Source organism: Arvicanthis niloticus, chromosome 3 (genome assembly GCF_011762505.2).
Source record: "Arvicanthis niloticus isolate mArvNil1 chromosome 3, mArvNil1.pat.X, whole genome shotgun sequence".
Classification (NCBI taxonomy): domain Eukaryota; kingdom Metazoa; phylum Chordata; class Mammalia; order Rodentia; family Muridae; genus Arvicanthis; species Arvicanthis niloticus.
This window is the reverse complement of record NC_047660.1, coordinates 89,288,859-89,302,739: the sequence shown is the minus strand read 5'-3', so window position 1 is coordinate 89,302,739 and position 13,881 is coordinate 89,288,859. Positions and strand designations below refer to the sequence as shown.

At 45.3% G+C, this 13,881-nt stretch overlaps 1 protein-coding gene across 1 annotated transcript; it reads left to right on the top strand.

Annotated features, from left to right (window-relative positions):
* The first annotated feature begins 1,557 nt into the window (after positions 1 to 1,557).
* On the top strand, positions 1,558 to 9,303 carry Gpr15lg (G protein-coupled receptor 15 ligand). The gene is made up of 3 exons (XM_034498420.2): positions 1,558 to 1,715; positions 4,142 to 4,222; positions 8,748 to 9,303. Exons 1-3 carry the CDS (start codon positions 1,646 to 1,648, stop codon positions 8,831 to 8,833), a joined length of 237 nt encoding a protein of 78 aa, XP_034354311.1. The 5' UTR covers positions 1,558 to 1,645; the 3' UTR covers positions 8,834 to 9,303.
* Positions 9,304 to 13,881: the final 4,578 nt, after the last annotated feature.

Sequence of the window (13,881 nt, the reverse complement as noted above, 5' to 3'; positions counted from 1 at the left end):
GTGTCACTCACAGCTGCTCAGAGATGCCCATGAGTCATAATGATGCCATAGGTCCAATGTCTGCCTTACCCTTCTTTTGCTGAGTTCAAGCCATTTGTCTCCCAGAACTTTGACGCTGGGAGGAAGGAGAAGTCTGAGACCTAACCATCAACATCACCACACCAGGTGTGGGGAAAGCCTGGGAGAGAATATTCATGAGCTTGGTCTAGAAGGAGGACAGGAACTAGCACAGGAGTTGAGAGTTTGAGCAGAGCTGAGGAAAGGCTCAGCAGAGTTTGTGGCGATTACCCACATACTATCCTACACAGGCTGAAGATCTCCTGGCTCCTCTTACCCTCAAGAACAGGGTCTGGCACTTGCTAAGGCACTGTGGTGGTTTGAATATGCTTGGTAGAGGGAGTGGCATTATTAAGATGAGTGGGCTTGTTGGAGTAGGTGTGGCCTTGTTGAGGGAATTGTGTCACTGTGGGCTTGGGTTTGAAGACCCTCATCTTAGCTCCATAGAATTCAGTCTCCTAGATGCCATAGAACTCTCAGCTTCTCCTGCACACCATGCCTTCCTGGACATTGCCATGCTCCCAGCTTGATGATGGACTGAACCTCTGAACCTGTAAGCCAGCCCCAATTAAATGTTGTTCTTATAAGGGCTGCCTTGTTCATGGTGTTTGTTCACAGCAGTAAAACCCTAACTAAGACAGGCACCCATAAAATATTGTGCTTGCCCTGTCCCTAGCCCATGTGTCTTAGAGACCGCAGACCATTCCTAACAGAAAAGGAGGCCCTAAGTGTCCAGCATCTGTCTACCCAGGCCTACCTTTTTCATCTGTGGTCCAGGAAGTCCACCACAACCTGACTCCAACAAGCCCACTCCTCTTAATAGGCATGTCTAAGGAATGGACAATCTAGCTTCCTGAGGCTGTGAAAAACTCCCTCCTCCAGTCGGATTCTTTCAGATGTCATGCCTCGCTCAGGCTGGCATGTAGCACTCTTTTTATTTAATCACATTGCCAATTGTTCACCAAGGACTAACTTCAGCCCCCACATAATTTAACAATGGTGTAAGTACCCAGCTTGGGACAGATGACTTCTGGAACATGGCCTCGGGCAGTTCTGTGTCCACTTCAACAGACGGAGAGCAGACTCAGAGACATTTAATGATGACAAGTTCAAGATAGCACTTCTGATACATGTCAGAAAGGACTCACACCTATGCCATTTGGCTCCCCCTTTGCCTTTGCTTTTATGGCCCCTTTCCCAGCCACACTTGCAAGAAAGCAGGAAGATCTGCATTCGATGGAGTTATTGCACACTCTAAAAGTTAACGTTCAACCCTGGACAGTGGCTTTTCACTGCACAAGAGTTTTTTTTCTCACCACTGAGGCCAACACAGAACAGCTCTCAGGGATAGACATTTAGAAGTACATGCAGCAAGTCACTTAACCCTCCTGACTTCTTGAAGAGCTGGTTTATTATCCTGGAGTTGGGAGGGGCCCACTGTACTTATGAGATTTCTAGGGCTGGAATGCCTTGCCTATGGGGAAACGCCTCTTTCTGCCACCCTATAAATGTCTTCAGAGGCCAAAGGGAGGTCTTTTGCGGCAGCACCGCTTCCTCCTGTGAGACTCCAGCTTCCAGCTACTTCACTATGAGGCTTCTAGCCCTTGCCGGTCTGCTCTGCATGCTGCTCCTCGGTTTCTGCATTCTCTCCTCAGAAGGTAACCTCTCCCTGGGCTCTGGTCCATGAGCATTGATTCCATGGTCAGGGAAGGTTTCAAACAGAAACTAGTGGGGCATAGGTCCCAGCAGACAGTTCTGAACACTGGAGAGAACTATGCAGATATTTTGTTCACTATGGTGCCCAATATGTAGCTTGCGGACTTCAGGCTTTAGAGATTTTATGAGCCATCTTCTGCTCCCAAAGATGCTTCAGGCTTATTGTGTAAACAGAGTTTTGGCACCAGATATATAAACAGAAGACATTTAGGTTCCAAGGTACAATTAAAGGGAAGGTGTATATTGTAGATACGAGGTAAGTATAGCCAGAAACATCTGGAAGAATCTGGAGCAGAGAGAGGAAGTAGTAGTACACTGAACATAGCCAGCAGACAGAATTTGATCATGAGAGAAGAAAAGAAGAGGAATGGCAAGAGAGGAGGAAGACAAGGAGAATTCAGGCAAAGGAAACAAAGAAAGAGAGGGCCAAGAGAGGGAGACAAAAGAGAGCACTCATGGCTGAAATGTCGTGGTTATATGGGAATGAAAAGTTGGGTAAGAGAATCCCATGGTTTGGAGAAGTTGAGGATAGAGGGTCAGGATGAGAAGAATTGAGAAGAGTCAGAAGTTGTTATCCTGAGAAGTCCTGGAGGCCTGTAGGCACTTTGGTGTGCTATCATGCTCCACACAGAGCCATTTGTCTCTTCTGAAAGTAATAAGGAAATGGCTCCTATGGTTGAGGAAAACATGCACCAGAATTTGGGGGAGTGGAGTTTCCTTTGGACCTGACAACTAAATGAAGTTGCATACTTACCATACAAGCAAGAATCCACTAGCTGGCTACTCACCCAAGTCATTCGTGTCTGGAAAATCAGGCAGCCACTATTGCCACCTGTGTTGCATTTAGGGCAATGTAAATAAGCAATTGGCCATCTAAACCCGAGTATTTCAAATGCTTCTGCACAGAAATCTTCATGTGCAGAAGGAAAGGGGTTGTGTACTATAGGAGGATATACATATAAAAACCTACATGGTCTTTTCATCCCTGTAGAGAAGCATATTTATACCTGCTGCCTTTGAGACTTATTATTTTATTTATGTGACTGTATGTGGCGATCCCACATGTGTGCGGATGCCCTCAAGGGCCAGAAGTGGGTGCTGGACCTCCTGCTATGAAGTTACAGGTGGTTGTGAGCCACTGGACTTGAGTTCCTGGAACCAGATTTGGGTCCTCAGGAAAAACAGCAAGTGCTCTTAAAGCCTGAGTCACCTCCCCACCCCCCTATTGACTTTCTTCATTCTAAAAGCTGAGTACTGGAGTCTTTTTCTCTCTTTCTCTTAACCCTCTACTTTTTTACATCAATACTTATGATGATTTTAACAATTAGTGGACATAAAAGATTAAAAAAAAATTACCCCTCACAATATTACTTAATCACCCCCAAATCCTGATGATTGACTTCAGTCCTGTACAGGATCCTCCCTGAGTAGTCGGGTTACAGGAAGTATTTGGTCTTGGTTTTGGTTGTTTGTTGCTGCTCACGTTTCTACAGTGAAAATGCACCTTCTATAAGGAAGACAACAGTTAGTTTCTTCAACACAGCCCACAGCATTGCCATTCATCAGAGCCTTATTTTTTGGACAGTTTCAAAGTCACCAATATGATTCTAATAGACATCCAATGGGAATTGTGTCTTTGACCTTAAGCCCCACCCCCCACCCCCGTTTAGGATTGTATCCTACAGCTTCAGGGTGTAGCTTTATTCAATAGATATGTATGTGCATGACTTAACATCCTATGAGTGCTCATGAATTCATGTGCTCAGACAGGCTATATTAAATGTACAGTCACAAAAGCTTTGTGTATCTAAAATGTTTTCTGTATTTAGGATGTTTTTCTTAGACTATAGATCTGGATTGCCAGTCAGAATTAATGTCTAAGCACAAAGTTGTTTTTCCACAGTGCTAAGATTTTTTTCAAAGCATCATGAGGAAGGGTACAGTGACCTCCAAGATTGACTTTATCTCTGGAAAGCCACACAACATAAGCTACCTCTGCCTTCTCTTGACAACCTCATCCTGGTTTTGTTGCTGTTGTTGTAGGTGGTTGTTTGTTTTTTAAACAATTATTTTCTTTTTGTTGTGGTTTGTTTTGATTTGTTTTTTAACACAGGGTTTCTTTGTGTAACCCTGCCTATCCTAGACCCTGTCCAGTCTGTGGACCAGGTGCCCTCGACCTCACAGATGTGCCAGCCTCTGCTTTCTAAATGTTGAAACTAAAGACATGTGCCACCATTGCCCAGCTTTTAATAAATATTTTTAAACTCTGGTTCTTGTGAGTAGACACTCTCCAAAGTCATTCTTATACAGACTGGCCCATGGTGGCCCTGGCCCACTAAACAGGGTTCTATATTCCTTTTCTTCTCAGGGAGAAGGCATCTTGCCAAGCCCTCAAAGCTCAGGCCCTGCTGTCAACTATCTCCTAGATCCAAACTGACAACCCGGAAAGGTAAGTGACCCATCCTGTCTGATTTGGAAGTGGCAGGATTTCTAGGGCAGCCATGGGACCAGCCACTTGATAACTGGTTTCAAGTGCTAGTAAGAGGAACCACATTCAATCTTATGCACATAGAGTTTAGAGTCCCCCCCGAAGAGGCAATAATTTAATCATTTAAAGATAAACACTTTCTGTCAAGAAAAAGTATATAGGTACACGGGCCAGGCATGGTCGCACATAGTAATCCCAGAATTAGAGAGGCTAACACAAGATGGATGTGACTATTGAGACCAGCTAGAGATACACAATGAATTCATGGCTCAAGCGTTGGGGATGTGGTTCAGTCAGTGGAAGAGCGCTTGCCTAGAAAGCTCAGGGCCCCGAGTTTCTCCATTGAAAGAAAATAGAAAAAAGGAAAGGATGAGAGAAGAGATGTTGAAAAGTACCTATCCCTGGATGGGAGACCTTATGGAAAGATTATGAGATGGAATGCAGCTCATAGGAAAGAGATGAGAGGAAACAGCAAGTATGAAGGTCTGGTGTGAGCAAGCAGGAGGAGGAGAGATAAAGGAGCTACATAACAGAGGGGCCCAGAGCATCTGCAAACCATAGCCCACCTATAAACCTAAAGCAGAACCTGAAAGCTGGTCTCCAGCCAGCGTGTGGAGTGTATGGAAGCAGAGAACAGCAACTTGGTAGAAGACAAGGCTGCATCCAAAGATGTAGACAGGGACTCTAAGGCTCAGTCTTGACACCAGGCTGGGATCCATGATCACCATGAGCCTGCAAGAGCTATGATGCCCTCTCTCAAACCTAGAAGACCAGAGAGTGGGTAGTAGTGAGGTACACAGTCCCAAGTCCAGATCCAAAGCACACAGATTGCAGCATCAAGACTCCAAGCCAGCAGCAGACTGAAGCTCTGAGTTGCTGTCCCAGGGTGGCTGCTGGATTTTTGTGATTTTTGTACAGAGTCCTTAGAGCAGGCAGAGCCCTGTGGAAAGGCTGCAGAACTCAAGCCAGAGAGGTCCAACTTCAACTTAGGACCTATGTCTTAGCTCTCAGCCAACCCACTGAAAATTCTTGCTAGTCCAAAAGCTATAGCTTCCCTTGTTCCTCCAGGCTGTGGCACCTGAAGCCCATGACCAGTTACCAAGAGTCCTGTCTTCCAAGAGGAAACCTTGATGTAAATAAACTGGGGAACAAAATGAAGAAGACAGGATAGCTCCAACCTCAGTACCCCTGAAAGGCTGACAGCCCTTCCTCCACACTGCCATCACACCCTGTCAGGGCTGGGTAAAAATAACTGCTTCTCTCGCACATACCTCGTGGTGAATAACCAAGTGTGAGGCATCCGCCTAGGGAAGGTGGAGGATGAGCACTGGCTGCCAGCAACTCTGCTCCCACAGCAGCTTGTGAAATAAAGTGCAAATGTAGGGGAGAGAGGTGCCAGCTCCCTACTGAGGGCTTGCTGGGACCTGTCCTTGCCTCTAGCATCTCCCCGCACAGATGCACAAAGGCAGAAGAGAAAGGAGGAACTAAGGGAAGGAGGATTGCACACGTGCGCCCACACCACACATACTCACATACCTGCACAACCACACAGACGCATAGTCAAGTACATGCATGCAGACACATGCACTCCACACAATTACACAAAAGAATTTACATTACACACACAGACCTACACACACCACATTATAGGCACACACAAATATTACACGTTTAGGGTTACAGACACACAAATACATATGAATACCACCTATTACATGTCTAGACACAAAACTATACACATACTGACATACAAATTCATGTATACACACACACACACACACACACACATATATATATATATATATATATATATATAAAACTACATACAAATATGCACATCACATGTACACAAACATATACCTAAATGACACACACACTTAGGCACATACTCTATATTCTACACACAGCTCCTAGAAATGTAGAATGTGGCTAGGTGCATTCTTTGTGTTCAACACAAGAGCAGCCTTTTGTTGAGCATTCAATACTATAGGAGAATGACCTAAGTCACCAATCCTATGATGAACTGGGATTTCCCTTTGAGCATATGTTTCAAAAATTCCATGGCAGAATTCATGAGCAACTTAGAACAAGAAGACTGAAACAAGCATCTTTACTGGACCCTTACCATGTAAACGCTGGGCTCGGTGGGTGTTTTGCACTGTAACTGGTTAACTCATCTCTGGAGAGAAGTTTCCCACAGAATGTCAGGGTGAAACTTCCTGGAAGGAAAGTGTCCTCAGGGTGGGGTCTGAGCTCCACCACATCCTGGCTTTGTGCTTCTGAGCATTCTCCTCCTCTGTAGAAAGTGTGTGGCTGCAGGATCCAGCTTGCTGCTGTTGAGAAATCAGTAGGACTATGTCCACAGAACACTCGGCATCAGGCCAAGTCCATGACACCCTGTGAACCTGTCTTCCTGTCACGGTGAAGGAGGATGGGTTTCCAGGGCAGCAGCACTCACTTAAGAACCTATGTGTATTATGTATCTTTGTGTATGGAGTTATATAGCACATAGGTGCTATGTACGTGGTATTTTTATATGTTTCTATGTATGTGTGTGTGTGTTTGTGTGTATGTGGCATGTGTGTGTGAGTGCATGCATTCATGTGTGTGTGTACACGCATGTGTGTGCTTGTATGTGTGTGTGCATGTGTGTGAGTGCATGTGTGTGTGTATGTACCTCTCCTTCCTCCAGCATCTCTTTTCTCTCTTGACTTTTTACTGTTGCTGATCACGCAGCACTAACCCAGAGCACATGCTTGCCCAGGCCTGGTGATTCCACCCAACATCTTCCAGGACAGACCTGAGATCCAGAGAGAAGGAGTGAGAAGATGAATCAGGGAATTGGGCAATCCAGTGCAGAATTTCAGAGTGTTTCATATTCCTGTCATCTAGTCTCCTGTACAGGGGTTCACAGGCAGGAGTGCCTGCTCGACTTTCTACAGGAAGGGAAATTAGGCACTCAGAGTGACTGCCGCTCATTCTAAAACCTTTCCCAAGCTCTGCTTTGCGTCCACTTGTTGGGCTAAGCCCACGGAATGACACAATGTGCAAGGCTTGGGATTCTGTGCTGAAGTAAAAAGACCCCTTTTGAAAATTGACATGAAAAATGAATAACAGCAGGCTGAAATGACTGCATTTCGCAGCTGACTGGGAGAAGCGGGATAGATTTTCTTAAGGTGGTTTTATAAACTGTAGGGTGATCTGCTTAGTAGTACTGTCCAGGCAGCACTTTTGAAAGGAACACTCAATACACTGGCCCAGTTGGCTACTAAAGGGCTTAGACGCTGGCCTCATGGTCGATGCTCATAGCTGTGGTGAGACTCATAGCTTCTTAGATCCCACCAGATCAAAGTTACGAGCCTTTGTCAGGTCATCTTCTTCCCATGTGTTACCAAGTCACCAGGGGAAGCTCTTGGGAAGCTACATAGGTCCTAAGGATTCGTACCACACTCTCTGTTTCAAAGCTCAACAAAATGAGTTAACTCAGGCCAGACTTAGGGCAGAAGGCAGCAGAGCCTGTTCCCTTACCATGCAGCTGCCTCTGTCTTTACAAGCAGCTTAACTGAAGTGATAAAGATTACCCGCTGGGAAAGAGGGGTCACTTGAGGTTTTCAGAATAGCAACACCAGAGTAGATGTATAATATATAGACCAGAACAATAAACACTAGAAAGGAGGTGGTGGCCAGAGCTGGCAGCCTTACTGCCCAGGAGTCCAATCAGAGGAAACGATTCCCTGTCTCCTTATCCTTGTAATTCTATTCATTAGCCTCCTCTGCACCATAAGCTATACTCACCCTGGGTAACCCAAAGCAGTACGTATAGCTTACAGTGAGTTTGCGTATCAGATAGATCTGCCTTTCATCCTAGCCAATCACATTCATGTGTTCATTTGCTTCTTTGCATGTTTGGGATAGGGTGATGGAGTCTATTGGGGATGACTGCATGTGGTTGAGGATGATATGTATTGCTTTACATAATAAGTGTTTACATCCACTAACACTTGGAGTATCCTGAAAATTAGATACTATTACTGTTGTTGGTGTTGTTTTTTTAGGATGCAGGGCCAAACAACAGAGAAGATAAGGTAAAGAAACTTGTTGAAGGTACAGTCAGTTGAAGGCTAGTGAGTACTATAGGCTTTGAATCCAAGCAGTTCAGCTCCAGATTTCATGCCATTAATTTCCATATCACAATGCAGATAGAAATAAACTTGAAACATAGAGAAAAATAATCGTATCACCATTACTTATAACCCTTTCTACTCTCACTCAAATAACACTTGCTCAGTGTTATTTTAATTGATACTGGGAATGGCCCATTTAGGTTCCAGAGTGGGCAGTAAGATTCCTTTATTTGATTTTTAAAAAAATTTTAGGGGTAAGTATGAGTATTAATTGTGTCTTTCTCCTCTCTCCACCCATGTTCTACTCTCTTCACTTTGCCTTCCCATGCCTCCTCTTCATGTCTGCTGTCACTCATGCCCAGGAAACCACACCAGGCCCTGCAGACCATGCAGAAACAATCAACCACAAAACTTGTGGATGGTGCCTGCGGCTCTCCCACAGATATAGAGCCTCCCGAAACATGCTTCCACCCAGATAAAACGTTGATGCCCAGATGTGGAGACACCAGAAACATTGACTTGCCTCTTGCCAACCTTCACAGCCATTGAGCTGTGATACCAGAATGCTTCACTTCAGACAGCTGAGAGGATTGCAGAATTCCAAGTCCTCATTCCAAAGGCTCCACCAACCTTCAGAATCACTATGATCCAGAATCAGCCCACAACTCTTCATGGCTCCTGCAGAGTAAAAGTCCAAGATTCCACTTGTGGGAGCTACAGATCCAGAGACTTCCAAGCTGACTAGAGTGCAAAGTAACAAGACCTCGGTGTGATTAGCCAAGAGTGCAGCATCTTAGGAACCCTCCGACAGCCCCAAACCCCTAGCATTTAGTCAATGGTCTCTGAACCAACTCCTATAACTTCCTAATGTAACCACCAGGAGAACACCAAAAATAATAAAGCACAAATCAGCATACACACTATGCCTGGAGCATCCTTGTCTGAGAAAGTATCATGGCTTGAGATACAATGTTAGGCTAAAAAGAGTGTCTGCAAAAATTGGAGCCCATCCCTTCATCACGGAATAACCTGACCAGTAAAGAAAAGGGACAGTATTTAGGTGTTTGAGTCCCACACAGCAGAGCCTAATCCTGCCCAGGTTTTTCTGTATGACTTAGGCTTGACAGTTCAATTTTCTATAAAATAGAAATGACAGGAAGAATCTACTTAGCGGCAAGCAGACAGGTATAGGCCTCTACAAAGTGCTAGGCTCAGAAAGGCCCAGGAAACGCATCAACCAGACGCAGTGTTTATATCCACAGTGAGCACAGAGCTCAGAGGAGACAGGTGGTTCAGCTCTAAGAGGTTTGTCTCAGTAAAGCTCCCTCTAATCGGATCCTCCTGGCAAGGTGAGAAGCACTCGTTCCTGCATTACTCCCAGGCCTGAGTGGGAACACCAGGAACACCAGGACCAGGAAGAGCAAGGCTCATAAGCGGAGCATCCTTTGAGATAGCCATTCCCAGGCAAACCGGAACCTGTATCTTCTCGTGGACCAACTTTCCACCCCCTTTTCATAACCACTCACTCACTCACTCACTCACTCATTCACCCACTCACTCACTCTTTCCCCTACACATTCCCAGGAAAAACAGTGACCAGACTCTTCACTGGGCTCTAATTCTCAAAGACCAAGGTACTCTGACATCTGAGAGGCCTACATCACATCGCTGTGTTGTTAGCAGAAGGTGAAGAACTGTAGGTGACATGTAAGAGTAAAGCAAAGAAGACAAGTACCTGGATTCAGTGAGAGAATGCTCTCTAGAGAAGGATGTGTTCTGCATGAGAGAGGCACTGTGTGTGCTGGGATGTGTTTAATCCACTTACATGGTGTGTGTTGGTGTGGTATGTAAGTATATAGTGTGTACATGGCCCTATATGTATTGGAATGATGTAGAGGCAGGAAGGATTTGAGAATCGGAGCACAGTTCAACAATTGTGTTGTGGGCCAGAAGAAACGGGGAAAACTGGGATTCGAAATGTCATCATGTGCTTGTATTTGCCTTGAGAACAAGTAAGAATGAGAATAGGTGAGAGCAAGAGGAAATGTAAGTAACAGCAGATAGAGTTCTAGTGGGAGAGGTACAGAGGTAATAAGAGGCTTTGAAAACAGCAGATACCTCTGCTTTCATGCTTACCAGGCTTCCTGGACAGTAGGGGATGTGTCCAGAGTCCAATCCTGGCTGTTTCAGACCTATCAGGAGGAGCCCCTTGTGTATGAAACTCCTACCTTATTGGCAATAAGAGGGAGGGTAGCTCCTACCTCACATCCTCCCCTCTCCTCCATGTTCTTTGGAAAAAAGAAACACAGGTATGTGAGACTTTATACATGTTCTTGAGTCTACTATAGGAAGAAAGATAAGAGTCCAAGGACAGAGCCCATCCCATCCTGGAAATGGGCACAAAAAAAGAAAACACATGATGGAAGCCCCAGTATCCCTGAGGGGAGGGGAAAAGAGAGCTAACATGAATAAGTAACAGACGGACATAGCTGGTCCTTGGAGAAGGGGAGCTCCTAGGGCAGGGGGTAGTAGTGACTGCAGTGTGCCAGCTCAAAAGGCACACTTCCTGGGAAAGGGTGCTGTGGAGGTCAACCTTCCAGGAGCACTAGGTCCAGGGCAGCCCAGGTCATAAGAGCTCAAAAAGGAGCTAAGATCTGGCACCAACTCCTTACCTCCGACCACTGCCCCACATCTGTCCTTTCCCTAAGGAATAAAAGAAATCCCAAGTCTGGTTTCCAGCTAAGTGTCAGGCCTGACCAAGGCCCATCATCTTAGGAGGTGGATGCTGATCCCACAAAGACCAAGCAGCTCCATCATTTTTCACTGGCTTCCAGCATCAGCACCATGAGCTTTTAAATACAGTGAAGAACTTTGCTCACGAAGGGCAGGTGGAAATTAATGAATGTGGCTACTCATGCTTGGGAAGAAAACCCAAGCATATAGAAGTGACTGTAAAGTAATGAGACTACAAGTCTTATATTGCCCTTGTAGGGTCCGTGAAGAACCTAGGCATGCTTAGAAGATGGAGTAGGGTCATTAGAGAAAGTATACCCTGTCTTAAGCAAGCAAGCAAACAAACAAAAAACAAAATCAGAAAACATCACTTGTAGGTGAGCAAATTTACATGTAGATTGTGTGTATGTTCATGAATGTGTTTGTGTGTGTGCGTGTGCGTGTGTGTGTGTGTGGTGTGCACAAATGGGTCTACAAACAGGAGTTGAACCCATGTTTGTGTTGTAGATAACTGTGTAAAAATGTATGAGAGAAAAAAAAACCTGTGGCTTAGCAAACTCTTACACAGTGTTTCTTTTTCTGTGGGTTGTGACTCCTCCTTTGACAAACCTCTATCTCCAAAAAAATTTACATTATAATTCATAACAATAGAAAAATTATAGTTATGAAGTAGCAATAATGTTATGGTGGGAGGTCAGTGCAACATCAGGAACTGTACTAAATGGTCACAGCATTAGGAAGGCTGAAAACACCTGGGACACACATCCATGGCAGGAAGGCAGATGACATTCAAAGTCTTATTTATTGACAGCTGGACCAGCTGCTATAAATCCAACAGAGGAAGAGTTGTCAGAACCTGAATTAAAGATGACCTAATTAGGAAAGTAATACCAGAGGTCATGCAGGAAGGCCTTGCAAGATAAAAAGCTCAGGAGTCATCTTAAAGGGTGATGGGCGTGTGTGTGTGTGTGTGTGTGTGTGTGTGTGTGTGTGTGTGTGTGCTCGCGCTCAGGTGGGGGTCAGTGTAAGTGATGTATGTGAACCTGCCAGGGTTCCAAGGTAAGGACCAATTCTTGAGTTCACCTTCCAGAGACATCAAACCAAGCCCTCCAGGTAGTCTCCAGACTATCTAAACTGTAAGGTCAAGATTATGGTGCATAAACCAAGTGGTAGGTGTGCATGCCTTTAATCACGGCACTTGGGAAGCAGAAGCAGGCAGATCTCTGTGAGTTCAAGGCCAGACTTGTCTACAGAGTAAGTCCAGGACAGCCAGAGTGACCCAATGAAACCCTGTCTCAAAAAGGCAACAGAGAAGATTGTGGTGCATAATCAGAGCCACCAGGAAGAGTTGCTGGTTTTGTGTCTGTGTGTGTTCTGAGGGCAGGGCCACATCTAGGGCAGCCACCTACCCATGACAATTACTGGAGACTTGCCTGATGTTAGTATTGAAAAATCTTGCTTTTCTGGAAACCCGAGTCATAGGCAAATGCAGGTGAATGGCCACCCCTCTTGAAGAGCTTGTACATATGTGGGCAGGCCGGTCTCTTTAAGGAAAATTACAGTTATGGACTGAAGAGTGGTCAGTCTAAAGCTTCAGTAGCTATGTGACTAGGTACCTAAACTACAGAGAGTTTCAATTTGAAAGACAGCCCAAATCAGATGAGACTCCAGCTTCTGGGCCTCATTGGCTGGGTGAGCCTAGGAAAGTGACTTGCCTCCTCATGGCTTTAGAGCTTTCCTCTGTAAAGCACAGGCAATCATGCCAGGAAAACAGTGAAGATTAAATGAGACACACAGTTGAGGGTGAGCACACACACACACACACACACACACACACACACAAAGCATGTGGCCAACACATCTCTGTCCTTCTCTGGTGCAAGTGCATTGGTAAAATGAACTGCGAGCACAGAAGTCAAAGGCCTGAAGGAGCTTCTTAGGGAGGAGATGGTGGAAAAGATGCAGAGAGAACCAGGTCTTCTCAGCACACCAGCAGGACACCACTTCAGGAACCCTTAAGTCTGAGTAATCTCCAGCAAACCTGTCTCCCACTCTCTGTGTATGACCTGGCTTTGTCCTCACATCTTGAAAAGCAAAGCTGCAGAAATACTTGTGTAATTTCCTGTACACATTCTCAGCCAAAGACCCAGCAGAATCCATACAAAGGCTTTTGATAAGAATACTCAAAACTTGCCGTTTTCTTGGTGTACTGATTCAGCTCCTCCGATCGCTCTCTGAATCCCCGACTCTTGCTAACAGTTACTCAGAGAGGCTTGGCCCAAAGGGTATAGATGCTCTGCTTCCATGAAGTACCCCAGAGAGGGAGGATTCTGGGACCTTCAGGGAACGTGCAATGGGTCTACTTTGTCTAAGGATACAGAATCCCAAGGCCAGCTTTGAAAGCAACCTGGTTTCAAGTTATCACTCAAGTTGGTGGAAATACCTCACCCCAACTGATAAAAGGCCCAAAAGGAGGAGGGTACAAGGGATATATCTCTGCTCATACTCCAGTGTTAGAGAAGGAGGATTTAATCCAGGAAGAGTCTTGGACTTTCGTGCGTTCCTACACCATTCCGGACACCACCCTCTCTACCCTTGCTCTTTTGGTCTCACTCAAATCTAAAGAACGCATTAGCAAGGCAATGCCGCTTCCCATCGTCCTTTTTTTCTCTTAGTGCCTACCCCTCCGTCCTGAAAGAGCTGTTTTTCTGCTCCTTATTTAATTTCCATGAATGTTTTGATCAAAGAGGTCTTGACCCCCTG

Excerpts from the sequence above, each read along its gene's own strand:
- Gpr15lg (XM_034498420.2), top strand. The coding sequence starts at position 1,646 with ATGAGGCTTCTAGCCCTTGCCGGTCTGCTCTGCATGCTGCTCCTCGGT. Across the intron at positions 1,716-4,141 it reads CTGCATTCTCTCCTCAGAAG|GGAGAAGGCATCTTGCCAAG; the intron begins GTAACCTCTCCC and ends TTTTCTTCTCAG. Across the intron at positions 4,223-8,747 it reads CAAACTGACAACCCGGAAAG|GAAACCACACCAGGCCCTGC; the intron begins GTAAGTGACCCA and ends ACTCATGCCCAG.